The sequence below is a fragment of the Vanellus vanellus genome (genome assembly GCF_965231255.1).
Source record: "Vanellus vanellus genome assembly, chromosome: Z".
NCBI classification, from domain to species: domain Eukaryota; kingdom Metazoa; phylum Chordata; class Aves; order Charadriiformes; family Charadriidae; genus Vanellus; species Vanellus vanellus.
Genome location: NC_138908.1, coordinates 56,937,688 through 56,951,261, shown reverse-complemented (window position 1 = coordinate 56,951,261; position 13,574 = coordinate 56,937,688). Strand labels below are relative to the sequence as shown.

The window sequence follows — 13,574 nt, the reverse complement described above, 5'->3', positions numbered from 1 at the left end:
AGCCGCTCCTCTTAAGAGTTGTGCTCAAGACCCTTCACCGTCTTCGTTGCCCTTCTCTGGACATGCTCCAGCACCTCAGTGTCTGTCTTGTAGTGAGGGGCCCAACGCTAAACACAGTATTCAAGATGTGGCCTTCACTATTCTGTACTTCCTACACCGATCGGCACCTTTATTGTTTCAAAGTCAAGCTCTTTATTTTACAGCTCTTTCACTTGTGTTTTCATAGCTATTTCCTTATTTGTAAACTCTTTGCTTAAACTACTCACATACTGCCACCTGTGTAGAGATTTGCACCTCTGTCTTATGTTTTGTTTCATTCTGTTCCTGGTCCCACTTTTATTCATTTCAGGATATTGTTTATAAAATTTCATAAATAAATGTAACACAGAAAAGTAGTCTTTAAAAACGTAACCCCAAAAACTTATTTGGTCTGGCAATTTAGCCTTATTTTGTCTGTAGACCTACCCTTTTTCCTGAGGCCAACTTTCTCACCATGCTGCCCTTTTCATTTCTTCTATTCATGTGATTCTGATTTTTGGTAAGCTGTCTTGCCTTTGTTCACTTTTGCACAGTGCACATCAGTTGAGCTGTATGCCATAAGCAGTATACCCTTTACATCTGGACTGTACTTACATCCCTATTCATACTTTATATTTAAAATACGCATATACCTATAAACACATACACCATCACCTTACCTTATATGCTATGAAAAGCTGCAGATTTTTGTTACAGTAACAGCAGATGAAATTCAAAGAATTAGTTGGCCTTAAATACTCTGTGAGATTGTTATAAGCACAATCACAGAATCACAGAATTTTCAGAGTTGGAAGGGACCTCTAGAGATCATCTAGTCCCACTCCCCTGCTAAAGCAGGGTTGCCCAGAGCACATTACTCAGGACTGCATCCAGGCGGGTCTTGAAAATCTCCAGGGAAGGGGACTCCACAACCTCCCTGGGCAGCCTGTTCCAGTGCTCTGTCACCCTCACCGTAAAGAAGTTTTTCCGTGTATTTGAACGGAACTTCCTATGTTCTAACTTGTGCCCATTGCCCCTTGTCCTGTCACTGGGAACCATTGAAAAGAGCCTGGCTCCATCCTCCTTCAACCCACCCTTTAGATACTTGTATGCCATAATAAGGTCTCCCCTCAGCCTTCTCTTCTTCAGGCTAAAGAGTCCCAGCTCTCTCAGCCTTTCCTCATAAGGGAGATGCTCCAAGCCCTTAATCATCTTAGTTGCCCTGCATCAGAAAATGCACTGACTGTATTTTTGTCTATATGAAGCTACTCTCCGTGTCATAGAATCATAGAATGGTTTAGGTTGGGAGGGACGAAGATCATCGAGTTCCAACCCCCCTGCCATAGACACAGACACCTCTCACTAGACTAGGTTGCCGTCCAGCCTGGCCTTAAACACCTCCAGGGATGGGGCCTCAACAACCTCTCTGGGCAACCTGTTCCAGTGCCTTACCACCCTCACAGTGAAAAATTTCTTCCTAATGTTTAATCTCAACCTGCCCTCTTCCAGTTTAAAGCCATTCCCCCTCGTCCTATCACTACATGGCCCAGTAAAAAGTCCTTCCCCAGCTCTCCTGTAGGCCCCCTTTAGGTACTGGAAGGCCGCAATAAGATCTCCCCGGTGCCTTCCCTTCTCCAGGCTGAACAGCCCCAACTCTTTCAGCCTCTCCTCCTAGGAGAGGTGCTCCAGCCCTCAGGTCATCCTCGTGGGTCTCCTCTGGACGCGCTCCAGCAGGTCCATGTCCTTCTTCTGTTGGGGACTCCAGAGCTGGATGCAGTACTCCAGGTGGGGTCTCAGGAGAGTGGAGTAGAGGGGCAGAATCACCTCCTCTGACCTGCTGGCCAAACTTCTTTTGATGCGGCCAAGGATATGGTTGGCCTTCTATGCCCTTTTGAAAAGAATGAATGCCTAGTTTGGTAATAATCATTAGATAAACAATGTAGGCTACCTATGCAGAAAAATTATTATTCCTTGAGCACAACCATATGTTAGTTAGGTTTTGTATGTGTAAATTACATAAAACTGTGTATGACATCAATATACATCCAGCAGTTACAGTTAAAAATAAGGTAGTTATTTTCAAATTGTTTAATAGAAGTCTAAATTCTGTAGCCCAGGAAAAAAGTAGGGCTAAACCTACTGGAATACTAGAAAACTAAGAAGCGACATACATGCAAATACATTTCAAATATTTATGTGCAAAACAGAAATAAGACCTAGATATCAACATATATTACTTTCATCAGAGTCCAGATTTGTGCTATGAATATGGGATAACTCTTCCTGCTAAATAAGAGCATATGAAATGTTATATGCAACTAAACTACAGTTGGTAGGGGTGAACAGCCTTGTCTTCAGGTGGCCAAACTCTCCTGGAGGGTTCACAGCTTGCTGTGCTGATTTTCCAGCAGATGTCAGTGTGGCTGACATCCCCCAGCTGGATCAGAGCCTGCAAGCGTGTTGCTTCCTGTAGTTGAAGTAAGAACACTTCATCAAGAGTTTCCCCTGGATCGGGTGGCTGGTAATAAAAACCAACCATGATGTTTCCTTTGTTGGCTTGGCCTCTAATTTTCATCCTCAAGCTCTTGACCTGTTCACCTCTGTTTTTCAAAGACAGCTCTGTGCAATCAGTCCATAGAGGGCAAATGGCCCACCCCTCCTTCCTTGCCTGCCCCTCCTGAACAGTTTATAGCCATTGATTGTAGCACTCTGGTCATTTGATTCATCCCACCAGGTTTCAGTGATAGTGATTAGATCACAGCTTTCCAGCTGTGGCATCACTTCTGACTCCTTCTATTTGTTACCTATGCTACGTGCATCAGTGTAGACATTTCTGTTGGGTTATAGGCATCTTATTAGAGGAAAAAGACCTAATTTCTTTGAGGCATTTCACAGGTGTTTCCCTGTTGGTTCCTAATACATCAGCAGCCCCTGACTCTTCTTCGTTACTCAATACTCCATCCTCTTCCCTCTCTAAGTCAAGTTGCTTCCACCATTGAAGATAAAAATATTCTTCAAGGTCCTCCAGAAAGACTACAGATACAGCACAACACTTGGCGTTCCAGTCTCCCCTTTCTTATAAGACTGGAGTTTCTCTCTGCAGAGATTTTACACTGATATCTTACCCACGTGGATCAAATTTTCAGTAAAGTCTATTCAGCTGGGAGGGCAGATTTTTCCTCAGTAGGAAGGGGCTGGGATTTCTGCAAACCCTTAGTCTTTCCTTCTTAGTATGCTTAGGAAAAATGTAAAAGTTTCCAGAACTCCTCTGGATACATCAGGGATCCACCTCATGTTTCTATTCAGGAAATAACTACTAAAAGAAATACTTACTTTGATTGCTGATGTTATCCAAGCAAACTAACTTACAAGGAACTGATAAGCTATATAGCTTCTGAAGGCAGTAACTTACTCATGGTGAAATAAAATTAAAAAAAAAGCTGAGAGAAGGTGTAAGCTTGTCCTTGAATATTGTTCTCTCATGCTAGTTGGAGAAACCTGGGGTATTTCTCCATGCTTCAGGTTTGACAAATTCTAATCTTCCTTAAAAATGTATCAGAATGGCAATAGTATGAAAAAAATTCTGTGTTCTCCTAAGGGTTAAATCTTTCACAGAAATAGGCAGTGTTTTCTTAAATATGATTTGTTGCTTGTGCCCTTCTCTAACATTCTGTTTGCTTAGCACCCATGGAAGAATCTGATGTTCATGCTGCCTCCGAAGGGCTGTAAGGGTTGTTTATTTTCATTTTTGTAGTGGGGCTGCTCTTCAGGTTCTTTGTTAATGAACTTGCATGTGACATCATGGACATATTCAGTAAGGTTTTGTCCCAGAGAATGAAAGTGTTATATTTTATACAACTAATGGCTTTTGGGTATTTTTGGCAAAGATTATGACAGGGGTAACTTTGTCTTCCCTTATCACGCTGTCCTCCTAGGCCAGTTGCTCTTTTGAGTAGCTATTGTCAAACAGTTCAGAAGTTCCTCTGACAGTTTGCCTATCGACTTACAAGAAAATTTCTCCCAAGTGTTGGTATTCCAGCTGTTTCAGTTTCTGTATTTCTATAACCTGTGGTTATTTTTTTCTTCCAGGATTGTACTTGAAAGAACATTTTCTGGCCCATTCTAAACTTAAAAGAAAATGTTCTATTATCTCAGGTTTCTAGATTTTCCAGCTTCGTACTTCTAACTCCAAACTCTCAAATAGTCTTCCTTGTCTTCTGATTCGAAGCCAATTACTTCTTTCAGATAAAATACTATTTCCAGAGGAGTTTAATTATTGTATTAGACTAGTTTAAGCTCAAATTCACTTCCATGGCATTTCTAGATTACTTTTGCACAGAACACATAAATGAATTTTTTTTTCTTTTAATGTTGGAATTCTTTGGGCTGTGATCACGTTCTCTTCTGAAGTCTTCTCTCATTTCTCTGGATCTTCTACTTGTTTCAGACATTTCTCCTGTAAGTGTTAATGCTGTGACAAGTATTCAGTGTTTCTTCCCTTTCCTCTTTCATACCTATCATAGGCTACTAAGTGTTTTTCTCTTGTACAAAAGCATTTTTTCCCTGATTGATAAACCAATGCTGATGGTTTCGTTTCATGGGTCCAAATTTCCAAGTGAGCTGAAACAGAAAGTTAGTGTTTCTTTGTTTGTAAACTAAACTGCTTTTGTGCAACAACTGAAGATTTAGTGTTGTGTGTTGTGTATGTCTAATTCTTCTATCCAACTGTAAATTTAATTTAAGAGGAAGAGGGCTGTTCCAAATTGTAGTTTCATCTTCATTTGACTGTCACCAGTTACTAAATGGAATTGCTTCATGGCTGTATTTAAGATGACTCCAACTAGGGATTGTGCAGGGCTCCATCTGTAGGGATAGTGTGCAGGTGGCACGTTGGGAACGGGATGGGAGAAAATAAGAGAAGTTGCTGATCAGTCATTATCTTTACTGCTTGTTTATACAGTAGAAGAATTCCCATTAGCCTAGTTAGTTAAATATTTAATTGTAAGAAAAAAGCATTTTCAAGAGGGCAGTCTTCATGTGCAGAAATAATCTTTTCCTGTAGATACAGTAATGTACTTTTCTAAGATACATGGCATTTGACTTTTTCTTTGTTTTTGACAGGAAAAAGTGGCCCTGAATGCAAGCACTGTAGGGCTGATCCAGATAAGGAGTGCCGTTTTTGTTCGTGTTATTTGTGTGGTGGAAAACAGGATGCTCACATGCAACTCCTGTGTGATGAATGTAATATGGCTTATCATATATACTGCCTGAACCCTCCCTTAAGCAAGATACCAGAAGATGAGGACTGGTAAATATACAAGGATGATTTACTTATCTATATTGCCATTCTATCCATAGTACCTTTTTGTTATTTGCACCTCGTGAAAAACAACGCTGAAGAATTTTTTTAATTCTGCTGTGGTTTTCATCCATCTACTTAATATAAACCTTATGTTTTCTGTCAAGGTAATTCTTTTAAATCCGTTCACAAAGGATTAGTAATAAGCTTTAATGACCATTGTGGAGTTTCAAAACTGGTACGTTCGTTTTATTCATTATGATCTTCTATGACATTATCTGGTCTGATTGTGTTTATCAACAGTGGTTGTTCCCCAGCCTTTTAATTTTGTTCAAGCTTCACTGCTTGAACTATTCTCTTATAGTCATCCTCCTCTTTCCTTTCATCCTCTGTCCCTGTTGCTGCCCCTGTGCCCTTCCTGTATCTTCTTGTTGCCTCTACTGCATTCATTTCTCCTGCTGTGGGAGGACCACCACCTTGCTACTCTTCATTTTTAGTGTCCCTGGTTCTGCCAGCAGGACAACCTAGCTAACTGGTTGTTAAATCAAGATAATTGTATTTTGAAGTGAGTCTGCATGGACCCATTAGCAGCCCATTGAGTTATCTTGGAATCTGTACCATTTTTTGTCTTCATTAGTGATCTACAATTTACACAGTTTGTATTTATGACTTTCATGAGGAGCTAATCCTTTCTGAATGAGTAATAAGTAGAATTTTATTGTAATAAAGTTTTACATTACATAGACATCAATAAATGTCTAAGATGTCTATGCATACATTTTATGGAATCTATTTGGACCTTATGATAAAATTTTATGTAAAAATCTGTGTAAGTGCTTTGGAAGTTTTAATATTCTCTGGAAATAAGTAACTCAATCTCCTATATGGTAGTGGATGCCATAGTAGGTTTGTTTACTGGTCAGTGCCTAATGGTCTGCGTGTTTTCTGGAGCATTGCATTTTTTCTGAACTCCTCCTGTGTTTATGCCAATGTGTGATTTCGCAATTGAGACCAATAACATTGATAGGTGTTTCTCAGTCTGTACATTTGGCCACAGGGTACTGTTGTTGGAAGGTGATCTTTTTCCTATGAAGTTTCTGCACTGGGAAGAGTTGTATTCACTGATTTTGGAGGAACTGCGGGCTTGAAACAGTATCTAAAAAATATTTTCATTACCTACGAGAAAAATGTATGCATCACTGGAACTAAAAATAGCATTTTTTTTTAGTATTGTCTATGTGCCTTCCAGTTCTTGCATATGCAAAATGATTACGTTGTTTATTCAGCAGTATTTATTACACAGCATGTTAGTCTGAACTATTCCCAAGTTTTCTGCAGTCAAGGCAGACTGGTCTTCTGTGTATGACATCTTCTTGCTTCCTACTACTTGTCAATATAAGTGAGTTGATGACACTTGTTGGGAATCATTCTCAACACGCAAGTGGTTTATTAAGGACTGCAATCCATAAGCAGTATTCTTACCTGATTGCACCTGCCCTTTGGATATAGCAGCTGAGAAGTTCTTTTTGACTTCGTTCAGAATATTCAGTGAGATCATCTGTCTGGAAGTACACATCTCTTATGTCCATCCATTCTTCAGTTGCCCGTTACTCTCAGAACCAGTTCTAATCCAGCGCTCCAGCAACAGTAGAGTCCATCTGTTTTCCAGTACTAGTCACAGGAAGGGTTCTGATAAAGAAAATATATATGCTTCAAGTCAGTGACCCCCTCCCACAAAACCCCCAAATCCTTCATTCTACCCTGAAAACAATTTATTCTTTATCGTTTCCTCTATACCCTCAAATACACAGGAGGTTTGATAGGCACATCAGGATAGTGATACTGAAATCTCATCAGGCATCAGTGTCTCTATGGTTTCGCTAGTGTGCTAAGATGATTTTGGCCTGCTGCCTGCTTCAGATGATTTTTCAGATTAGGTATTAGTGTTCTAGTCTTCTTTGGCACCCATTGTTTCAAAAGATTCTTATGAAACATGAGTTATCCTGCTTCTATTTCAGAGGGCTACAGAGAAAATTTGATGATTTTTTTTCAAAGAGTAGCCGTTACTGCTTGGATCTCCCTACCCTCTTCCATTAATATCACTATAACTAAACTGCGTAGGTCCCCAGGACTGTTTTCCTCCATACAGAAGTTTTGGTGCTCTGTAGACAACCACACAAGAACTAAATTGATTGAAAACATGGTCTTTAGAGTCCCTCAGGTCATATGTTAAGTGTTCTTTTAGACCCTTCTGCTTACATTTCTGGCCAAAAAATTATGAATGTCATGAGTAGTAGAAGTTTAATTCATGTAATTAAAGTGTCTTTTAAAATGGCTGTCAAGCTTTTTAACTTGTTTTTATTTGCTGTGTAATGATAGGAACCTTAAGATTCATTCATGTAAGTAAACAGCTGCATCTGTGGATGAAGTCACTGGGTGGGAGAGGTACTGTTATGGAGCTGGATTTTGACAGTTAATTTTGGGATGGTGGTGCCAGGCCTGTGCAGTCTTAATGCTTGGTTGTATGTGGAAGGAGTGCAGTTGTGCTGGGCAAAGCCGTGTCTCCCACCAAAGAGGAGGTCTGTGCTCTCCCTTCTTCTTGCATACTGGCAAAGAGTCATGGCTCTCTGATCCTTAACTTCCTGAGAGATTTTGTTTGTTTTAGAAGTGGAAAAATTTCCATTTAGTATTTTTATAGTATAAAATTTGGCAAACTTTGCAGGGGCTAAGCCTGCAGTTTGAGAAAGGATCATAAGTTTCTCTTGCAGAGATTAAGCCACTTTATATGCGAACAGTATTTAATATTCCATACAAAACTCAGTTTGAAAAATATTAAGGTGATATGGTTACCCTATCAAGAAGCAGGGAATGCCATGGTTAATTCACCCTGTGAATTTGTATTACGTCATGTTCCTTCTTTTAATTGGTCATCGCATACTCTTTTAAACAACTGTAATATCATTCAAAGTCTTAGTGTTAGACAATTTCAGCATCTTGTGTTATTTTTAATTTCTTTTTATCTACATTTGTCTTAATGGTTCAACACCTTTATTGCCATAGTGAAATCTGTTCCTGTGGACATTAATCATTAATTCCTCTATTCATATCCACACACAAAAGTTAATAAATCCAAAACAGTAGTAGTAGTAGTAGTGGTAGTTATCTAAACTAGGTTATCAATGTTAATGTAGATCAGGCTTTCTCTGCTAGTGGCGTATGGGCCAAACCCAGCCTGTGTCAGCCAGAAACATGGACAATTGCCTTTGCATTGGCATTCCCGGAGTGGGATAAAAATGTTATTAGAAGCAGCAGAAGTACCAGTGTACTCCCTTTCTCTCTCTGCTATAGTCACTGCATACTAGCATCTCCTACTTTCCTACTAAGGTGGCTTTGTGTAAGCTGGAATGACTCTCAGTGCTATATTCCAAATGGTTTCAGTGTTGAGGAGTGAGTGTGTGCATGCATGCGTGTGTGTGTCTACGCACATTATGTGGTAGCTTGGCTCTGTTGGACATTCAGCTGTCTGCAGTGAAATTTATTGCACTAGAAGTGAAAAATAAGGGTAAAGTGGGCAGGATGTAGAAATAAACCATGAGTACTGGTTAGCAGCATACTCTAATCTCAGCTGTCTTCTCCTTTACATGACCTAAATGAAAGAGAACAGAATCAAGAGAGAATACAGGAGACATGGGGACCTCTCACATATCATGTGAGAAAGAATAGTTAAATGTTTTGCCTCTAGCACTCTACCGTCAAAGATATCGAAATGCCCTTTTTTAAAAGTTGACAGTATTTGTTCATGTTGGGTTCACTTTTTAAGCCATAGACTTCAGCTGCTTAAGACTGGTATGTGCCTGCTAGCTTGAAATATTCAGTCAAGATAAACAAATTGACACTTTTGGCTACAAGAAATGTATTGCCATTATGATGAAGTAATTGAGAATTTACTAAAACCTTTTTTTAGGTATTGTCCTTCCTGCAAAAATGATTCTAATGAAGTTGTAAAGGCTGGAGAAAAGCTCAAACAGAGTAAAAAGAAAGCAAAGATGCCATCTGCCAGTACTGAAAGCCAGAGAGACTGGGGCAAGGTAGAGTGTATTTTAGAAATAGCTGTTACTCTGATTGTTCATGTATGTGCTAAATCTATAATTCTACTTAATATGCACAACACAAAATTCAGTACTGGGTTGCACAGACAATAAGAAAATGTTTAATCCTGCCCACAATCTACTGGCAGTTAAAGCAGTGGAAGAATTACTAAGGTGACTAGAAGTAAAAACAAACAACCCCTTATCCCTCCCCCAAACCTATCAATATGTATTACTTGGTTAACATCCCTTTTAACAATTGTTAACATATTTTTAAAGTATGTGTTTTTTATAATGATCAGATTTCGTGATATTAGCATTGAGTTTGCAAGTAGTCTTCAATATGATAATGCTAATTCATGTTGTCTAATATATTTTTAGGGCATGGCCTGTGTTGGTCGCACTAAGGAATGCACTATTGTTCCTTCAAATCATTATGGACCTATACCTGGTGTTCCTGTTGGGACAACCTGGAAATTCAGAGTTCAGGTATGTTGTTTCAGTATTAGTTGTAGTTAAAGTAAGTAAGAATAATAATGAATGGCTTGGGCACTAAATAAAATTTGGGTTGACAATTGGCATTTTCACTAGGACTAAACAAAGCAGATACATTATTATTGTAATATTGGAAGTCATGCCAATAGTAGTGAAGGTTGAAGTACACCGATTTTACAATACAACTTAAGAATTCTATTGTCATTAGGATAAATAAATTTCATATGTTAAAATTCTAAGTGGGATTCTTAGTGCATGGAGTCAAGTGTTTTCTGAAGTGTACTTCACATGGACTGATTATCCCGCTTAGGAGTTGGAGAATGTAGATTTTGAAAATGTTCATAGAATCATAGAATCATAGAACGATTTAGGTTGGAAAGGACCTTGAAGATCATCGAGTTCCAACCCCCCTGCCATAGACACAGACACCTCTCACTAGACCATGTTGCCCAAGGCCCCATCCAGCCTGGCCTTGAACACCTCCAGGGATGGGGCCTCAACAACCTCTCTGGGCAACCTGTTCCAGTGCCTTACCACCCTCACAGTGAAAAATTTCTTCCTAATCTTTAATCTGAACCTGCCCTCTTCCAGTTTAAAGCCATTCCCCCTCGTCCTATCGCTACATGGCCCAGTAAAAAGTCCTTCCCCAGCTCTCCTGTAGGCCCCCTTTAGGTACTGGAAGGCTGCAATAAGATCTCTCCGGAGCCTTCTCTTCTTCAGGCTGAACAGCCCCAACTCTTTCAGCCTCTCCTCCTAGGAGAGGTGCTCCAGCCCTCGGGTCATCCTTGTGGCTCTCCTCTGGACGCGCTCCAGCAGGTCTATGTCCTTCTTATGTTGGGGACTCCAGAGCTGGATGCAGTACTCCAGGTGGGGTCTCACCAGAACAGGGTAGAGGAGCAGAATCACCTCATTGACCTGCTGGGCACACTTCTTTTGATTCAGCCCAGGATACCGTTGGCCTTCTGGGCTGCGATTGCACATTGCTGGCTCATGTTGAGCTTCTCGTCAATCAGCACCCCCAGGTCCTTCTCCTCAGGGCTGCTCTCCAGCCATTCCCCACCAAGCCTGTATTTGTGCTTGGGATTGCCCTGACCCAGATGTAGGACCTTTCACTTGGCCTTGTTGAACTGCATGAGGTTGGCTTGGTCCCACCTCTCCAGCCTGTCCAGGTCCCTCTGGATGGCATCCCTCGCCTCCAGCGTGTCTACTTCATCAAAGATGTTGGATGATATCACTGTAAATTGACTCCCTGTTGGTTTTTTTTGTCATACATAATGGATGTCCAAATCTTCTCATAGTCTGATGAACAACTTAAACCAGTGTAAGCTTATACTGCTGCTGAAATTAGCTGTCTTTTCAGACTTTGGTGTTTCTTGCACTGTCTCATTTTCTATTGCAAGTATTTCTTAGGCTCTATGGTAAACTAGATTGGTAAAAAAACTGGCAGGAAAATAATCCCATCTGGGGTAGGAGAGGAGTTAATTTTCCCAGTCCATGTCACATTTTAGTTATATAAGCACAGTGCCAATACTCAGAGGGGCAGGAAAAAACAAAGCAGGGAGGATGGGACAGCTTCATTTTGTGCCAGAACTGATATTTTGCAGTTTCAAAGTGTCCAGAAAACTGCCAAGTTACTTCCTTTTTCCCCAGCCTTATCTGATAGCACTGGTTTTTGTTTTATCTTTGATTTTTTATTCTTGTTTTTAGTCAGGGAAATATACAATTCCTTATTTTCAAAATTAGTTTGTTCTTTGTCTCTTACACATGTAAAGGATTGTATTTGAATATTGTCCATCATATTTGGAAGAATAGAAACAGGGGTTTTTTAAATTGCTTGAGGAGGGTCAAGCCAAGAATCAAAAGCCTTTTCTGATTTGTTTTCGGAATTTTTCATCACCTGCTTTCTCATGAGAAGAAAACAGATGCTTTATTATTGAATTAGTAGAAGAGAACACTTAGAGGCAGTTTTCCTCTGATGGTCATGTCTTCCAGTACTGTGTGAAGAATTCTGGATTTGGAAGGCCATGCAAATTTTAAGGCTGATATGGTTAGCAGCAGACATTTTCCCCTTAGCAACAGTTTTCAGTTTGTCTCCTTGGCAGAAATAAGAGTGAAGCAGTTGAAATCTAAACTCATTCTTTTGGTCCTTTCTCACCTTGATGTCCATTGTCAACACTGTCATCAATACAAGCCTTAGATGAAGCAAATTAAATTTGTAAGGTAAAATTTTGCTACTCATCATACCAGCTATTTTATACAAAATGGCTTGCTTAACAGGAAAATTCAATTTTGATTCTTTGGGATATTTCATTGACCTCTCCTGTGTTTGAAGAACTTTTTTTTGTGAAAGGAATTAAAATAAATAGTTATCTTTTTGTTGGCTTCCAGATTAAGTAAAGTCTCATAAGTAGGAGGAGTTTCTAAAATTACTTACGCCAACTCAAGATCGTTTTATTTTCACTGCTTCAACAATAATTGAAATTATTAGTTCACCTTTTTGTTAGGAATTGCATTGGTAACACAAAAGCTAATAGTTTTCAGATCTTTCTAGTGCTGGAAGGAAAAAGGAACAGAATTAGAGTGCTGCTTTAGTCAGAAAATTAAGCAGAGAATGCTAATTTATATATGTGTGTGGACTAGACATCAAAAGGCAATTACCTTTTCTACATAATTATTTAATTTTGGGTACAAATGAAATACTTCATCCTTTTTTTTTGAAGATTGAAATGTTTTCTGCATAGGAGGTTAAATTACACTTTTGTTTCTCATGTGACTGGTGTTACATATGAGAAAGGAGTTTGTCTCAGCACATCTATGAGAATTTAGAGGCTGTAGTTTCTTTATTTCTGATTTGTGTAGTTTTTTATGACACAAACTCTCTTTTCCCTAGAAGGAAATTGACTAAGTATTGCTTCTGGAGAGAGCATCTGAAGACCATCTTTGGCATGAATTACTTACCAGAGTCCATCTTTGGGGTGAAACCAGAAACCTAAATTTAATTGATAAATCCTGGAAAATAAAGAAGGGAGGGAGGAATGAATGAAAGGATATTTCATACAGCAGGAAAGAGAAGCGCAATAGTGGGGCCTTTTTATTCAGCATACTAATAAATGGTCTGGAAAAATTGTCAAATAGCTGATAAAGTTAGGTGAGAGTGCTGAGTTGTGGTTAGTAAACGTGGGGTGGGGAACAATTCTAACTATATAATTTGTAATTGGCTTTCAGATACCTATTATTTAGGAAAGAGATCTTCTAACAGCTAATTTTGAAAATTTGTCATCTTAATAAACAATAGTGATCAAAAAAAATCATATGCTGTTATAGTGAATGAAAGGGTCAGAAAAATAAAATATATTATTAAGAAGAACAATCAGAATGATTAAAGGAATGGGATGGTTTTCATTCATCTGGAAAGACTTTTCAATCTGGAAGAATGTTGAAAATGTGGTGCAGTGTAGATGGTTGCAAAATGATGTACAGTATGAAAAAAGTGACTAGGGACCAATATACATACTTTTGTAATGCTAAAAGGGGTCATCAAAAAGAAAAAAGGTCAGCTGCCCACTTCAAAATGAACAAAAGTAGTATTAGTTCATATGACAAGTGGTACTACTGTGAACTCTTTTTTTTCTTTGATCCTGTGGATCCAAAAAATTGAAGTAGTTTAGGAAGTC

General features: G+C 39.2%; 1 protein-coding gene across 1 annotated transcript in view; it reads left to right on the top strand.

Moving 5' to 3' along the window:
- Positions 1-13,574, top strand: part of UHRF2 (ubiquitin like with PHD and ring finger domains 2) — a 95,581-nt gene that overhangs the window by 60,583 nt on the left and 21,424 nt on the right. The window contains exons 6-8 of the mRNA XM_082497105.1: positions 5,140-5,326; positions 9,282-9,405; positions 9,787-9,894. Of these exons, the coding sequence (XP_082353231.1) occupies positions 5,140-5,326; positions 9,282-9,405; positions 9,787-9,894 (419 nt within the window). The remainder of the gene's footprint in view (positions 1-5,139; positions 5,327-9,281; positions 9,406-9,786; positions 9,895-13,574) is intronic.